The sequence below is a fragment of the Vulpes lagopus genome, chromosome 11 (genome assembly GCF_018345385.1).
Source record: "Vulpes lagopus strain Blue_001 chromosome 11, ASM1834538v1, whole genome shotgun sequence".
NCBI lineage: Eukaryota > Metazoa > Chordata > Mammalia > Carnivora > Canidae > Vulpes > Vulpes lagopus.
In genome coordinates, this window is record NC_054834.1 from 48,893,306 (window position 1) to 48,910,999 (window position 17,694).

The following is a 17,694-nucleotide window of genomic DNA, read 5'->3' on the forward strand; positions in this document are numbered from 1 at the left end:
AATGGTAGTATCCAGAATATCAGCATTTTTGCGAAAAATGCCCAAACTGCAATTTCCAAAGCAGGGTGTAACTAGGGCCACATTGATACTGACACATGCATTGGGTTGTGTTTTTGCATTAAAACTTGGTATCTGGGGAAGTAAATTTTTTTATGTGGGCAATAAGCATGCCTGTTCCTTACTCTAGAGGGAGATATTATCTATCTTCCATGGCAGGTTTCTAAATAAATAAACATTCGTGTAAAGACAGTCAGAAAAAAGGATAGTCAGTACCGAGACAGACTTATGAAGAATTGCCTCCCATTTGATGGCAGATTTAAACCAACCATATGAATAATTACTATAAAGGTTAATGATTATGTTTTTAACTTTTTAAAATATTTTATTTCTTTATTCATGAGAGACACACAGAGAGGCAGAAACAAAGCAGAGTTCTGGAGAAGTAGGCTCCCTATGGGGAGCCTGATGCAGGACTTGATCCAAGGATCCCAGGATCACGACCCAAGCCAAAGGCAGATGCTCAACCACTGAGCCACCCAGGTGACCCAGGCAGAGACTGTCAGATTGGACCTCAACGATATGATATCTACAATAAACTTACTTTGCTAAATAACGGAGAGAATGACTAGACAAATAATTAATAATGACAGGGAACTTGAACACTATTAAACAATCTGACCTGATATTTATAGAATACTTTCATTTTCTCCAACAACAGCAATACATATTCTTTTTTAAAAGTAAGCTCTATGCCCAACATGGGGCTTGAACTCACAACCTTGAGATCAAGAGTTGCATGCCCTACTGACTGAGCCAGCCAGGCATCCCAGCAATACACTTTCTTTTTAAGTGCATGTGGAATAGTCACCAAGACAGATCATGCTGTGGGCTACCAAAGCAACATTAAAAAATTTAAGGTAATTGAAATCAGATATAGTAAATTATCTGAACACAACAGAATTCTACTAGAAAGCAGTAACAGGATAGGTGGACAATCCCCAAATATTTGGAAATTAACACACTTCTAAACAACTCATGCATGAAAGAGAAAATTAAAAAGGAAGCTGAAAATATTTTTAGCTACATGAAAATACATTACTGAAATTTGTGAAACACAGTAAAATGTTTAAAAAATAAGAAATGTTTTGTATCAATTTACATTAAGAAACAATAAAAAGATCAAAGTAAACTCAAGCAAGCACACAGAAGAAAATAAAGAGTAAAAATTGATGAAACTAAAAATAGTAAAACATGAGAAAAATGAACAAGGCATCTCTACAGATCCTATAGATAAATAAGGAAATATGTACAACTCCTTGCCAATAAATTTGATAACTTAAATGAAATGGAAAAATTCCTTAAAAAAAAACAGAATTCCCAAGGCACCTGGGTGGCTCAGTGGTTGAGTGTCTGCCTTCGGCTCAGGTCATGATTCTGGGGCCTGGGATCAAGTCCCGCATTGGGCTCTCTGCGAGGAGCCTGCTTCTCCCTCTGCCTGTGTCTCTGCCTCTCTCGAATAATTAAAACAAAATAAAACAAAACAAAACAAAACAAAAAAACTAAAACAAAAAACAACTGTATATTTTTGTCAAATGTCATCAAAGTATATAGGTGTAAAGTGTGGATTTTAGTATCTGTAAATTATACCTCAGTAAGTTTGACTAAAAAAGCCCAAGCAAAAGAGATTACCAAAATTATAATGACTTAATATTGAACGAGTTTACCTCTTCTCCACACATATTCCTAAACAAATCTTTTAAACTTTAAATTATCCTCACTTGCAACTAGACAATACTTCTTGTGCATTCCTGAGGCCTGAAACAGCATTGTATATGTGTTATCTCATTGAATCATTCCAACATTATGAAATGGAGGTTGAGATGTTTTTGATTAATTCTAAAGTTCAGATTTAAGCCTGGGTATGAAGAAAAAAAAAAAAACAAAACCAATAAACCCAGGTATGTGGACTTCCAAGATCGTCTTTCCTTCTATACTTCATTGCCTCCCCAAAAGCAAGGACTAAATTTTACATTCTTCACTGTTTAGCATATAACATCCAATAAAAGCAAACACTAACGAAAAATAAGAAACACCTTCCAAACTGTGTATCTTATCAAGAAGGCTGTTTTGGGAAAAATACTCCCCCACTCTACTCACACCATCTACCTTATTTCTCTATGGTTTAGCAACATAGTCTACCATGAAGAGGCATTCATTTGTTTATTTTCCACAAGTCTCCTCTGCAACTTCCCAGCCTAGGAAAACATCTCTAACTCAGGATGGCTCTGGGGATGAGGCTAATCTTTTAATACTCCAGAGACAGCAGTTTCTATGGACATAAAATGATGGTCCAAGATCATCTTTCTCAGGAATTATTTTTATAATTAGTAAAGGAAGTAAAAATTACTGCTTTATGGAACAAAATCAGTTACATCACTTCATTTGTATTCCCCTATATGGCCCAAGATCACTTCAACAGCCAATTTTCTCAACCATGGCATTTAATAATTTGTCACTGATCCCCTTCCAAAAACAGGTGGCCCTGTTCTGACATTGTTCTCATTTACAATGCTTTAGTTTTAATGAACAGAAAACCAACCAGGAAATTCATTCTCTTACATAACAAGTCTGGTAGTAAGCAAGTTCTAGAGGCGATTAGTTCAGTGGCTCAACAATCATCAAAGATCAAATTTTTTCGATTTTAGGATGCCAGCAGTACTCTCATAATAAGCCTCTGAGTTCCATTCAAACTGCTGCTTGATGGTTGGCTGGCATGAGCAAAACAATTTTTTCATATGTACTACTATGAAAAACAATTTAGAAGTACCTATAGAATTTTTTTTGAAGATAGATTTTTATTTATATATTTATCTATCTATCTATCTATTTATGAGACAGAGAGAGTGAAAGAGAAAGCATAAGCAGGGTGAAAGGCAGAGGGAGAAGCAGGCTCCAGGACTCCAGGAGACTGACGTTGAGCCAAAGTCAGACATTTAATGGACTGAGCCACTCAGGTACCCCCAGAATTATTTTTAATGTGCTATCCTTTGATGTTGTAATTCCATTTCTTAGTCAACTCACAGAAACATGTAAGTGGACACCAACAGGTACAAAGACGTTCATTACAAAATTATTTTTAACTGCAGAAATCTGCAAACAGCCTAAAACACCCACTAATACAGGTGATTACTTAAATTGAGAAGCCCCCAAAATGGAATACATAACAGCTATTTAACATGGAAGAATGTTCAAGTTTTGCTGATAAGAGTCAAGCTACAGGGAGTATGCATACATAACCAAATAAAACTTAGTTATGATACCAAAAGCACAAGCAACCAAAGTAAAAATAAATAAGCTAGATTATATCAAAATTAAAAATGGATGTGCATCAAGACATAATCAACAGAATGGAAAAAGCAACCTACAGAATGGGAGAAAATATTCATGAACTGTGTATCTGATAAGGGGTTAATATCCAGACTATGTGAAGAACTCATTCAGTTCAACGACAAAAAATAACCTGTTTAAAAATAGGCAGAAGATTTACAATAGACATTTCTCCAAAGAAGATAAACAAATGACCAATAAACATATCAAGATGCTTACCACCAACTATTATGGAAATACAAATCAAAACCACAATGAGATATCACCTCACAACCACTGAGACAGTTGCTATCAAAAGTAGATAATAAGTTTTGCCAAGAATGTAGAGAAACTGAAACCGGGGTGCACTATTGATGAGAATGTAAAATGGTGTAGCCACTGTGGAAAACTCTACGATGGTTCCTCAAAAAAACTGAAAGCAGGGTCTTAAAGAGTTATCTGTATACCCATGTTCATAGCAACATTAAGACGGTTCTTCAAAAAAATATTGTGTGAGTGTGGGGGGGTCAGGCACCTGAGTAGCTCCAGTGAAGTGTCTGACTCTTGATTTCTGCTCATGTCATGATCTCAGGGTGAGATCAAGCCCCGCGTCAGGCTCCATGCTGGGTGTGGAACCTGCTTTATGATTCTCTTCCTCTCGACCCACCTTCCTTCCCCATCTCTTAAAACAAAACGTTTGGGTATATACTCAGAGGAACTGAAAACAGAGTCTTGAAGAGGAACATTAATCATGATAGCAGAAGGTGAAAGGAACCCAAATGTTTATTGACAGTTAAATGTATAAAAGAAAATGTGGTGTAGAAACAAAATATTCAGCCTTAAAGAGAGGAAGGAAATCATGACATTCTACAACATGGATGAACCATGAGAACATTATGCTAAGTGAAAGAAGTCTATCATGGGCAGCCCTGGTGGCTCAGTGGTTTAGTGCTGCCTTCAGCCCGGGGTGTGATTCTGGAGACCTGGGATAGAGTCCCACATTGGGCTCACTGCATGGGGCCTGCTTCTCCCTCTGCCTGTGTCTCTGCCTCTCTCTGTGTCTCTCATGAATAAATAAATAAAGTCTTAAAAAAAAAAAAAGAAGTCTATCAAAAAAGACATTTATACGAAGTATCTAGATCAAACGCATAGAAACAGAAAATAGAACGATGTTTGCTGGAAGTTGGGAGGCAGGAGGGATGGAAAATTGTTGAATGGATAGTTTCAATTTTGCAAGATAAAATAAGTGCTAGAGACTGCACTACAATGTGAATATACTTAACATTACTGACTGGCACAATTTTACCAGAATTAAAAACTGAAATTAAAAAAAAAATTTGTTATCAAATTGAATATAAAGCAAATCATAGGTATCTGTAAAGAACTTACAAAGAGGGGTGCCTGGGTGGCTCAGTCAGTCAGGCATTTGCCTTTGGCTCAGGTCGTGAACCCAGGGTCCTAGGATCAAGGCCCACGTCTGGCTCCCTGTTCAGCAGGGAGTCTGCTTCTCCCTCTCTCTGCTTCTCCCTTGGCCCCTGCTTACACACATACTCTCTCTCTCAAATAAATATATAAATAAAATCTTAAAAACAAAACAAAACAAAAAACCTTAAAGGTTAACCACCCAACTCCTAATAATAGTTATGTATGGAGAATAGTTATGTAAGGAGATGGGGGAAAGGAGGGACTTTTTTTTTCTTTTTTCTTTTTTTTTTACCTCATACCTTTCTGTACTACTGGTATTTTAATTATAAACATGCACTAAAAGTGGGTCACCTGGGTGGCTTAGTCAGTTAAACCGGACTTGTGATTTTGGCTCAGATCATAATTTCATGGGTTGGGTTCCGCACTCAGTGGGGAATCTGCTTGAGATTCTCTCTCCCTCTCCTCCACTCGGGTCTCTCTCTCAAATGGATCTTTAAAAAAAAGTACACACTAAGCAAGGATGTTTTAATTCAATTTTTAAAAAGTTTAGTGAATAAAACTTAAACTCTAGGTACAATTTACATCAGTTCTAATGCCACTTCAAAAGTTACCAAGCAGGGATCCCTGGGTGGCGCAGCGGTTTGGCGCCTGCCTTTGGCCCAGGGCGCGATCCTGAAGACCCCAGATCGAATCCCATGTCGGGCTCCTGGTGCATGGAGCCTGCTTCTCCCTCTGCCTATGTCTCTGCCTCTCTCTCTCTCTGTGTGACTATCATAAATAAATAAAAATTAAAAAAAAAAAAGTTACCAAGCATATCTACTCACAAAAGCATACCACGAGTAGGTTATCAAAGGAATAATTAAGGAAAAGCTCCTGGCATCTTCTGGTTAACAAGAGATGCTGCCTATTAGGCTTACCACAGGAAGTGCCCATGACACTTCCTAGCCAATAATGCCTAAATCCAAATTAGACAAAGATCCATTCTCTAAGCCTGAAACTGACAAATTTGATACACCGACAATAGCCAGTGCCTGCAAATACAAAATCCTAGGCTTTTCAAACTATCCTTACCCTTCTTCCTCCCTACCTACTAATAAAACACCAGGCCTACACTAGCACTTTACCTTTTTAGAGCTTTAGTCTCCTCCCACTCCCATTTCAAGAATGTTACAAGAGAGTTAGTGGGTGGTTAACAAGACCCCCTCAGAAACCAACAGCCATTCCAGAAAAATAATTGCTCACATACCAAAGGCTGCCAACAAGAGCAGCTTCCCAGCAGCATGTTTTAATAACCTTAATGAAGCAGACAGCAACGCCTCCTGTAATACAAATTTTGGTTGGAAAAAAAGATCTACAGATTGTGGAAAAGTACAACTTAAAAAGCAAACACCACAGGCTCCAGTAAGGCAGGAAAGCAAACAGAGATTTCTAAATACAGAGCTGAATTGTAAGAGTTCACTGTACCTTATTTCAATCATCGTTTGCTGTGTCAAAAATAGAACCTTCCATGTCTTGATCCATTCAGAATAAGCCACAGCAGGCACAGCTTTGCTTACACAGGGCAGCCAGGTCAGAAAGGCTGCACAGGGAAATGGAAAAGCAGCCAGCAGGTTTTCTTAGGGATTATACTGCTCCCGCTTTTATCCTTCTCCCCAGCTATTTTGGTGCCAAGAAAGCTGCAGGGAGGTCTTTGCCCTGAACAAGCTTTTACTAGAAAGGCTGAAGTAGTCTCAGGGATGCAACTCCCTCTGCTGCCCAAGGTTTTCTTTGCATATTGTAGCAGGTTCAGTGCATTTCAACTCAACTATGTTAGAAGAGCTAAAATAGCCCTTTATTTAAAAATGTGACCAAAAAAGGCACAGGTTCAAATAGGAGAGGAACAGCTAGAAACTGGACAAATTTCTATACTTAACTACAAATTTCCTCTATCTCATGAAGGGTGTCTTTTACTGTTTATTTTTTTAAAGATTTAAAAATTTATTATTCATGAGACACACACAGAGAGAAAGAGACAGAGAGAGAGAGAGAGAGAGAGAGAGAGAGAGAGGGGCAGAGACACAGGCAGAGGGAGATGCAGGCTCCATGCAGGGAGCCCCACACAGGACCCAATCCCAGGTCTCCAGGATCATGCCCTGGGCTGAAGGCGGCGCTAAACTGCTGAGCCACCAGGGCTGCCCTCTTTTATTCAGTTTAAAGGAGACTTCTCTATCTCCCTCATAGGCACTTGGAAAAGCAGGAACTAGACTTCTTGTCCCTTTTTCACCCACTCTTAGTAATGCCCATTACCCGCATTTAAGGCAGGCCTTACTCATTTTTCAAGATCTAATTTAAATAGCACTTAGCGCATGGCACTGAAGCTGTTTGTTTGCCAGTGTTTCACTGCATTTGACTTGGTGCCTATATAATAGCAGATGCTCAATAATCATTTATCAGAATTCTAACTAGAACTACTCTACAATTTTTTTTTTTTTAAAGTTTAAGTAATCCCTTGGGGTACCTGGGTGGCTCAGCAGTTAAACATCTGCCTTTGGCTCAGGGTGTGATCCTGGAGTCCAGGATCGAGTCCCACATCAGGCTCCCTACATGGAGCCTGCTTCTCCCTCTGCCTATGTCTCTGCCTCTCTCTCTCTCTGTGTATCTCTCATGAATAAATAAAATCTTTAAAGTTTAAGTAATCCCTACACTCAACATGGGGCTCAAACACATGACCTCAAGATCAAGAGTCATACACTCTACCAACTCAGTCAGCCAGGCACCCCAAACTAGAACCAACCCAAAGTATTGGGGGAGGAAAAATCTGTCCAGTTAATTCAGTTAGGACATAAGCAATTACTGGGGGAGGTGGCAACATCTTTAGAGAGAAGAGTAAGAGGCAAGTGTTGCTCCAACTGACCTACCATTATTCTGCCTAACAACTTACCAGTGCTGCTTGTGGTCTTTTTCAAGTTACCAATCTCACCAAGTCTCTGTCCTGTTGACTGTTAATAGAGTTCATTTTACATGTACTTTTAGGGCATTTTATCTTTGCCTATACCCAAACTACTTTTCACATTGTGATCTTAGTAGTAGGAGAGTCACAGAGATCTCACAGAGTGACTGTGTCAAAGTGCTAAGCAGATACAGAAGCTGTTATAGCATGTCCAGCCAGCTGGACCACATATATTGTGGTCAGCTGTTGTGTCCTGGCAGCCAGAATGACAAGTGCTGCTGAAGATGCGTATTAGTGCAATAATGTTTATTTTTGCGAGTCCTCTTCTCCAGCACCCACTATCAGGAGCTTACCTGTCAGGTAGAATTCCTACTCTTTGCCTTAAGAATCTATAGATCGAGGCTCTTGAAAAAAACAAATGCCCAGGACAACTGCCACCCTCCAGACCACTTAGCTGCCACCTGTGTGAAAGGTCTCTACCACTGAATAGAAAGAAACAATGTGAATTTTAAAATAAAAACAATCCCACAGCATTTATTGTCCTCTGGTAAGAACATAAAGGTAATCAAAACAATACGAACAAGGGTTTTAGAACTATATTCCCAACAAAGGACATCTAAAAAAACAAACTACGTGGCCTTCTCAAGAATTTCTCACTTCACTGATCATTCATTCTAGTTGGAGACACTTTGGAGCAGGGTAATATTATCTCCTTTTAGCATGATCCGACCTGCAACACAAAAATTAAAAAAAAAAAAAGCTATTAATAGCCACTCAGACACATATGTAACGACGGTTTAGCTTCAGAATTCTGGATCATACTTGAGTGATTTTGAAAATACCCTCTCTCGAGCAGGTATGTGAACATTTTCCAATATCAATATATTGAAAGGCTATGCATATTACAGCCTATGAACTTTTCCAAAAGAACCCAATGAAGGTAAAGAAATGTTATTTTATGAAAAATAGTTTCTATAGACTAAGTCAAATAAATAGGTCTACTCCAACATTTCCCACTGCTCTTAGTTTATAGAAGTTGGGGAATGAGTTATGTGCAAAGTTTTAAAAAAATGCAGAATACCGCAGCACCACTCTTAGAGTTCTCAGTATATTAAAGACTCCATGATGCAATTAATAAAACCTGTTTGAGCCTTACCCAACATTTCCTAATCTTATTTGAGCAGAGAAAATTTTTTCCTGAGAATATCTATAAACATTTTTAGAAATTTATATAAATCAGTTTGAGAAATGCTCATCAACCCCAATGGATTAAATGGTTTCACTTTACCAAACTTCTACAACAGGTAATAAAAAAAAAAAAGGACTTATGGAGTATCTGGCCCAGTGAAGAGAGACATTAATAAAGTAACTCCACAAATGAGTGTGTAACTACAAACTCAAATAACACAGCACACCCTGCCTCCCCATCCCTACCCCAAGTAAAATAAAACCAAACCCTGATATCTGACATTTGATTTGAGTCCTAAGGACAGAGGAAACAGCATATACAAAGATTTATGGTGAGGCAAATGAGCAGATTCAAACAACTGAAATTATACAAGCATGGATGAAGCTCAGAAAATGAAGCAGAGAGTGATACAAAACAAGCAGAGGGACAAAAGGCCAGATCATGAAGAACCTTGCAGAATACATTAAAGACTTTCTTATCTTCCTAGCCACAGGAAGTCACTGGAGGACTTTAAGCAAAAGGAGGACGAGGTCAGACAGGCGCTTTTCAAAGGCAGATGCAGCCTGCAGAGCAAACTGGAGAGAAATGAGGTAGTTGCACAGAAATCAATCAGTAAACTGAATGGAGGCTGGTGCCATTCAGTAAGACAGGGAACACTAAAATAGCTCCGAAAGAGTATTTAAGGGGTGGGAAGTGAGTTTGATTTCTGCACATGTTAACTTTGAGAAGCCTTTGAGACATTCAAGCAGAAATGCTGAATAGGCTCAGAGAAGTCCAGGGCTACGGAAGTAAATCTGAGGTCAATACAAATATATATAGATGGTGATTACAAGTATAGTCTCAAGATTAGAACCTTGAGGTTTTGGGTAAATAATACCAAATGACAGGAAGGCCTACAACCAAGCCCTGAGCAACTCAAAACAAATGGCTGGGTCCCAAAGAATGAATATCAAAAATTTGGAAAGGAATAACTAGAAATGAATAATGAAAATCTGAGTATAGTAATATGGAACCAAGGGAACAAAGTGTTTTAAGGTAGGAGTGGCCAACAGTGCGAAATGCTGTTTAGAATTCAATATAATGAGGGCTAATATTAACCATTAGGTTTAACACCATTTGTCACTGGTGACCTTAGTGAGAGCTGAGTGGAAAAACAAAAGCAGAAATGGGAGTGGGGTAAGCAGAGGCAGAGGATAATTTCAAGAGTGAACTACTTTCCTACATACTAAATTCTCAAATGCAAACTAAATTTAAACATGAACTGAGTTGCAACTCATTCAATTCTGTAAGTGAATAAAAATTTCCACAATTCCAAAAGGCCATCTACATTCTTACCCAGTTGTTTTCTTGACTTTGTTTTAGAATGAATCTCTTCGGCATCATCTAATACAAGGTTCATGTACTCATCAAAACCCTAGAAAAATAAGCCAACTGATTGTCATTTTCAAGTAAAATCACACCCAAACTATTCCAGATGAATACCTATGTAGAGAAATGCCAACTAACTTCAGAAACTCATCTCTCCACTGATCTTTCAGCTAAACAACCATTTTCCTCCTAAGCCTCTTTAAATAACAAGAAAACCAGAACATACTCCAAATTACCTCTCAAGCCTTTTGGACTTGATTTGATTAGCTATGCCTTAGAGCCAATGTCCCTATCGCTTATAACTTGTCCAATTCAGAATGTGTGTACATATATGAATTAACTTCCACTGCCTCCAGTCTTCCCATGTTCCTCACAAAACACTCTTGCCACTACCCATAACATTTGTTTTTCTACTAGTAAGCAGGGAAGGGAAGATTACTGATGAATCTGCAATATCTAGAGGTAAATATCATAGCCTCTTAATGTCCTAACATAATACTTTTTAGCCATATCTTATCTTTCTTTAAAACATTATTTAGGGCAGCCTGGGTGGCTCAGCGGTTTAACGCTGCCTTCAGCCCAGAGCATGATCCTGGAGACCCGGGATCGAGTCCCGTGTCGGGCTCCCTGCATGGATCTTGCTTCTCCCTCTGCCTCTTCTCTCTCTGTGTATCTCATGAATAAATAAAATCTTAAAAAAAAAAAAAAAAAAAACATTATTTCGGGATAGGGTGTCTGGGAGATGCAGTCGGGTTGGGTGTCTGACTCTTGGTTTCGGCTCAGGGATCAGGCCCTGTGTCCGGCTCCAAATGCAGCAGAATCTGCCTAAGTTTCTCTCCCATTCCCTTTGTTCCTCCCACCTCATTCTCTCTAAAATAAAAAACAGAAAACACGTTACTTAGCATGTTCTGCTATTCTGAAAGTCTTACTTAACTAACCCCACCCCATTCTATTCAGGTATCACCTAATACAGAACTAATATACCATTAATTTTCACCTCACTTTAGTTTTATTTCTTTTGTCCCCTCCTTTAAATACTGACACTGTCATTTAAGTAATTTTAAGAATTAATTTTCCCTTTTTTATGAATGACCCAACTTCCATCAAACAGAACATAAAACAAGGATAGCAGTGTTGAAGAACTTTCTTGGGTTGGGTCTTCGACTTCTGCTCTGGCTGGGCATTTCTGCAAAATCATTTATATGAACAAACTGCTCTGAGATAAAACATCCTGAGTACTCACAATGATACAGCCCTCTATCCGCATGTTTACTTGCTCATAAAGCCACACCTGAATCCGAGATCTCTGGGGGTGAGGGGAGAAAAAAGTAGGTCAAGAAAGCAAGTAAACAAACCCCAATCACTCTGGTCAAACAACAGAGAAATATGGCTCCTAAAGAATATCTTAAAAAAAAAAAAAAAAAAAGCCAAGAATTTTAAGTATTTGAATCATATCCAAGAAATGATAACCAAGACCAGTTATTTGCCAGGAAACATTCTCAATAAATGCTATATTGGGACTAAGTTCATAATTTTCCTGCCATCTTGGGACTCATTTTTTATTGCTTCTTTTCTCAATACATTTAGAGTGCAAGTTGACAGTGTAGCACAAGGCAGTAATTTCCAATGATCAAGAGCTTCTTATCTGCGATAGCAAAATCCAGCTTCAAAACAGCTTTCTCTAGGTTCCTAATTTCCCTCACGTTTAACAACCAGGGAAAGGGCCCTCAATTCTGGTGATTAAAAGTTACAATGGCCTGGGGCACCTGGCTGGCTGAGTTAGTGAAGCCTGTGACTTGATCTTGGGGTCGTGGGTTTGAGCCCCACCTTGGGTATAGAGATTTACTTAAAAAAAAAAAAAAAATTACAACTTGAAATTAATCGGTTTGTAATTAGGTTACCACACTAAAATTTGTCAGAGCATTTTCAGAAGGATGTCAGAGCATTGTCAGAAACTACATTTTCTTTCCAAAATAATTTAAACACCCTGCCCTACCAACTCACAATTTGAGTTGCTAAAAATTCCTCCAAAGGAAAGCAGGCTGTCACTATATCCTGAGCCTATCCCTCCCTTCCTCCTTTTTTGGGCATCTTTTCTATATTTAAGTCCGTCTCCCCCCCCTTATTTTGTGGTTTAAAGTGGATAGGATTCTTCCCTTGTTTCATCCCAAGGGAAAAAAAGGGGGAAATGTTCCAAGGGTCTAGCCATAATGACTATCAACAAAAGCACCCAAATACCAGCCACATCTGCCATTCATTTACCTTTTCAAATTAGTGATTTCGGTCTTGCAAAGTAACGATGACACAGTTCTTTCAGTGGTTTGGAGTTGATATTTCATTACATTAGAGCTTTCCTGACCTCTTCCCCTCAAGTACCCCTCACAATCTCTAGTTGCCCCTTTTTTTTTTTAAGTAATCTCTACACTCAACCTGGGGCTGGAACTCCCTCACCCAAGATCAAGAGTTGCATGTTTCACCGACCGAGCCTGAGCCTGCCAAGCTCCGCAAGTTTCACCTTTTCACACGTTGATCAGACAGGAGGACGCTAACAACCAACCAAATCCATCTTCTTACTTAAATTCACCCTTTGGCTTTAAAAGGGAATTACAAAACAACGAAGAAGAGATAACTTACGTACATTTTGCAAGTATCTGAAGATGAGGTTCTGCACCAGCGGTTAAGGAAAACACAAAGGCAGAGCAGACAGTGCTCCCTGACCCTGGCCGATCCCGCCGTCACCCTGCCTTTGTTTCCTGGGCAGGAAGTGTGAGGTCCACGCAGTGAGCAGTGTCCAGCCGGGCTCGCAGGAGGGGCGCCCGAAGCGCCCTGAAGGAGTCCCCTCCCGCTCTCGCTCTCGCTCTCCTGGAATTCCTTGGCGCCTAAGTCCTCCTCCTCCCCGAGGCCGAGGCCTCTCACTCTCTCAGTTACTAACTAAAGCTGCCCTCCTCGCGCTCCCCCTCGCCACGCGGCCTTCCCAAGCCTCCCCACCGCACGGTCTGCCCAAGCCCGCCTCCCGCCTGCTCTGCAACTACCCGCGCTGGCTCCCGGGGGCTCATGGGATGTGGGTCCGCACTCCGCTCCCTCAGGCCTACTCTCGGTCGGCTCCCTTCGCCTCACGTTTTCTGGCCCGAACCTCCTCCTCCTGACATCCTGCGTAGGATACGATGGGCTGAACCATCACCTTCTGCACTTTTTGGCCCTGGCCACGGTACGCCATGGTGGAAGCGGACAAAGACCGCACGCTCTCTCAGAAGGCAACTTCCGTAATGAAGAACCGGAAGCGGAAGCGCCTGGCGCCCGCGTGACGACCCGGGCGGCTCCTGGGAAATGCCTCTCTATCCGCGGGGGTGGCTTTTCTCTGTGGTCTCTAGCCCCGGGGGGACTTCGGCCGGCGGCGACGTGCTTCGGTACGTGAGTCGATCCTACAGCGCCACCTGGAGGGAGGCGGGAGGCGGCGCAGAGAGGCTTCGCCCGTGCGGGCGTGGCCGCGGCTGGGTTTTCCTACTGCGCACCTGTGCCTCGGAGGTGGGTCGGTCCCGTGTTCCCTGGGGTGTAGGCACGCGAGGCCGCATGGCTGTCCAGACGGGGTGGCAGTGAGAAGCCCCGACGCGGGGCGCCCCCAACCCGGCCCTCGCGGCCACAGACCGTCCAAATTCAAAAGCCGGGCGCTGGGGTTGGCTCCTGGACCCGATTGTGGGGCGTTTCTGTAGGCGGCCCTGGGGCCTGGCGGACTTGGCACTTGCGTGGAGGACCCGTTCTGCAGACGGAGAAACTGGAGCAGGACTTGGAGGGACACGCGGAGAGGACAGAATCAGAACTTGCTTACTTGCCTGGGGTCCTCTGTTGAGGATAATATGAATGCTGACCTCATAACCTCATAAAAATGTTGAGGTCAGAGGACGTGAAAGCGAGCTTGGAACTGCAAAGAGCTAGAAAACGCACGGGATGATTATTCGTTTAAAAAAAGTTTCAGAAAAAAGAAAAGAAAAAAAAAAAGTTTCAGGCCCCTGGGTGGCTCAGTGGTTGAGCATCTGCCTTCGGCTCAGGTCATGACCCCGGGGTCCTGGGATCGAGTCCTGCATCAGGCTCCCCACAGGGAACCTGCTTCTCCCTCTGCCGGTATCCCTGTGATTCTCTCTGTCTCTCATGAACAAATAAAATCTTAAAAAAAAAAGAAAAAGTTTCCCCCTCCCCCATACCCAGCCCCATCCCAATACAGGGCTATGTTGTCTGCAGAGTAAACAGGGGTGGGTTGACTTCAAAGGTAGCATGGGTGGAAGGAACTGTCTCACACCCCTCTCATCTCAGATGCACAGATGCTTCGCTGCTCTTGCAGTTTCCTGTCCCAAGTTAGGGCTCCTAAGCTTTCAAGGATTGATCCCTATAAGCAATCATCTGATTATACAACTCATGACAGATGGTTTATTTTTTTCCTTTATTTTAAAAATATATTTTTAAAAAGATCTTATTTATTCATGAGAGAGAAGCAGAGAACGAAGCAGGCTCCAAGCAAGGAGCCTGGTGCAGGACTCGATCCCGGGACTCCAGGATTACACCCTGAGCCCAAGGCAGAAACTCAACCACTGAGCTACCCAGGCGTCCCACAAAGATTTATTTATTTTAGAGAGGGAGAGAATCTCAGGCTGACTCCCTGCTGAGCACGGAGCCCAACACAGGTCCACCTCACCACTGTGATATAATGACCTGAGCCCATATCAAGAGTGGGTTGCTTCACTGACTGAGCCACAGGCACCCCTGTTTTTTAAGTGACTTTGCTTTTATGACATTTAAATCCCTGATCCATCTAGAATGTACCCCAGTATATCCTAGAACTGGTACAACTTTATATCTAGATAGCTACCCAGTTTTTCCATTACCATTACAAAAAAACCCATTGTTTCCTCATTTCATTTAAAATGCCACATTTAGGGTCACCTGGGTGGCTCAATCCGTAGGCATCTGCCTTTGGCTCAGGTCATGATCTCAGGGTCCTGGGATCAAGTCCTGCATCGGGCTCCCTGCCTACTTCTCCCTCTCCCTCTGCCTGCAGCTCCTGCTGCTTGTGCTCTCTGGCTCTATATCAAATTAAAAAAATCTAAAATAAATAATAAATAAAAAAAATCTTAAATAAAATATGCAACGTTTATTATACACCAAGTGTATGTGTATGTATATATGTATAGTTTATATTTTGCCCAAATGATCTTTGTGTCTTATGGACCAGTGTCACTGTTACAAGTACTGTATGATATTTCCTTATTTGGTAGGACTGGAAGTCGATAGAACTTTCTTAGCTGTTCTTATTTATTTTTCTTACAAACTTTAAAATTAGCTTATCTAATTAAAAGATTCTGTATTTTTACTGTGATTACATTAAACTTGAGAATGACTTAGAATCTGTTTTTTAAAACTATGTGATGTCTATTTGTTCAAATTTTCCTTTGGGTCTTTGGGAATTTTTCTGTTTTCTTTAGTTTCCAGTGTCTTCTTGCTAGCAGCTTATCTAGTTTAATCATAGATAATGCTTTTTCCTGTTCTTAAAAATTGACTTTTCTGGGCAGCCTGGGTGGCTCAGCGGTTTAGCGCTGCCTTCCTTCGGCCTAGGGCATGATCCTGGAGACCCGGAGTCGAGTCCCCACGTTGGGCTCCCTGCATAGAGCCTGCTTCTCCCTCTCCCTGTGTCTCTACCTCTCTCTGTGTGTTTCTCATGAATAAATAAATAAAATCTTTTAAAAAATAAATAAAAATTGACTTTCCGTTTCTTTTTAAAGAAACAGAACAACTGTTTAAAGGAACTTAAAACAACTATTTTGTTATAATTCATGATTTTGTGAGTCAAGAATTTGGGCAGTGCCCAGCTGGGCAATTTTTTTTTCTTGCTCTAAAAGGTATATTTAAGGGTTTGGTGTATGTGTTTAGAAAATTGGCCTCACTTGGGTCCCCCTCCTTATCTGTGTAGCCTCAGGGAGAGATATCTCACATGTTGTATCTCAGGCAGAATAGGAAGTTTCTTTCTTTTTTTTGAGAGAGAGAGAAAGTGTATGCATGCCTGTTGGGGACGGCGCAGGGGAGGGGCAGAGGAAGAGAGAGAGAATGTTAAGCAGGCTTCACACCCTGCTAATGCAGGGCTCAACTTCATGACCCTGAAATCATGACCTGCGCTGAAATCAAGAGTTGGGTGTTTAACCAACTGAGCCACCCAGGAGCCCCTAGGATGCTTTCTTTTAAACGGTGGCCTAGACCTCTATAAAACCAAGGCTGGGGATGCCTGCGTGGCTCAGCGGTTGAGCATCTGCCCTTGTCTCGGGGTGTGATCCTGGGGTCCCGGGACTGAGTCCTACATTGGGCTTCCTGCATGGAACCTGCTTCTCCCTCTGTGTGTCTCTGCCTCTCTCTCTCTCTCTCTGTGTCGCTCATGAATAAATAAAATCTTTAAAAAATAATAAATAAACAAAAAAACAAACAAATAAATAAATAACCAAGGCTGAAGCCACAGTACCATTTAAAGGCCAGGTCAGGAACCAGTATACAGTTCACACCCCAGGCCAGATTCAAGGGCTGGAAAAATAGATCCCACCTCTGTTAAAGGTTAAAGAATTTGTAGCCACAAACACACAAAAGGATCCAAAATAAAAATTGGCAATGGAGGTAAACGATGAGTTTATCGTAAAGAAAATACATATGAGGAACCGCCATCTTTCAGTAATTTGCCAAAATGACCAACACAAAGGGAAAGAGGAGAGGTACACACTATATGTTCTCTCGGCCTTTTAGAAAACAAGGAGTTGTTCCTTTGGCCACGTACATGCGAATCTGTAAGAAAGGTGATATTGTGGACATCAAGGGAATAGGCACTATTCAAAAAGGAATGCCCCACAACTGTTACTATGGCAAAACTGGAAGAGTCTACAAAGTTACTCAGCATGCTGTTGGCATTGTTGTAAACAAACAAGGGCAAGAGTCTTGCCAAAAGAATTAATGTCCGCATTGAGCATATTAAACACTCAAAGAGCCGAGATAGCTTCCTGAAACGTGTGAAGGAAAATGATCAGAAAAATAAGGAAGTCAAAGAGAAAGGTACTTGGGTCCAACTGAAGCGCTAGCCTGCCCCACCCAGAGAAGCACACTTTGTGAGAACCAATGGAAAGGAGCCTGAACGGCTGGAACCCATTACCTATGAATTCATGGCATGATAAATGTAAAGAAAAGACCTCAGAATTGTAAAAAAAAAAAAAAAAAAAAGAAAGAAAGAAAAAGAAAAGAAAAGAAAAGAAAGAAAGAGAAAGAAAGAAAGAAAATACATATGAAAAATGCCCAACCTCACTCATTATGAGGCATGCCAACAAATTAAACTACATTGGTGGCTCAGTTGGTTAAGCGTCTGCCTTCTGCTCAGGTCATGATCCCAGGGTCCCGG

At 41.2% G+C, this 17,694-nt stretch overlaps 1 protein-coding gene and 1 pseudogene across 1 annotated transcript; one reads left to right on the plus strand and one right to left on the minus strand.

Moving 5' to 3' along the window:
* Positions 1–8,226: 8,226 nt before the first annotated feature.
* On the minus strand, positions 8,227–13,573 carry SNRPE (small nuclear ribonucleoprotein polypeptide E). The gene is made up of 5 exons (XM_041723634.1): positions 13,441–13,573; positions 12,916–12,942; positions 11,521–11,583; positions 10,245–10,323; positions 8,227–8,450 (listed from the first exon to the last, which is right to left on the minus strand). Exons 1-5 carry the CDS (start codon positions 13,492–13,494, stop codon positions 8,395–8,397), a joined length of 279 nt encoding a protein of 92 aa, XP_041579568.1. The 5' UTR covers positions 13,495–13,573; the 3' UTR covers positions 8,227–8,394.
* A 3,416-nt stretch (positions 13,574–16,989) lies between these two features.
* Positions 16,990–17,470, plus strand: LOC121501278 (annotated as a pseudogene).
* The last annotated feature ends 224 nt before the right edge of the window (positions 17,471–17,694 follow it).

What these genes read in the sequence shown, in the direction of transcription:
- SNRPE (XM_041723634.1), bottom strand. Translation starts at nt 13,494, where the DNA reads ATGGCGTACCGTGGCCAGGGCCAAAAAGTGCAGAAGGTGATGGTTCAG. An exon ending in AGGTGATGGTTCAGCCCATC is followed by an intron (nt 12,943 to 13,440) that starts GTATCCTACGCA and finishes CCGCTGGTGCAG; the next exon opens with AACCTCATCTTCAGATACTT. An exon ending in TCTTCAGATACTTGCAAAAT is followed by an intron (nt 11,584 to 12,915) that starts GTACGTAAGTTA and finishes CCTCACCCCCAG; the next exon opens with AGATCTCGGATTCAGGTGTG.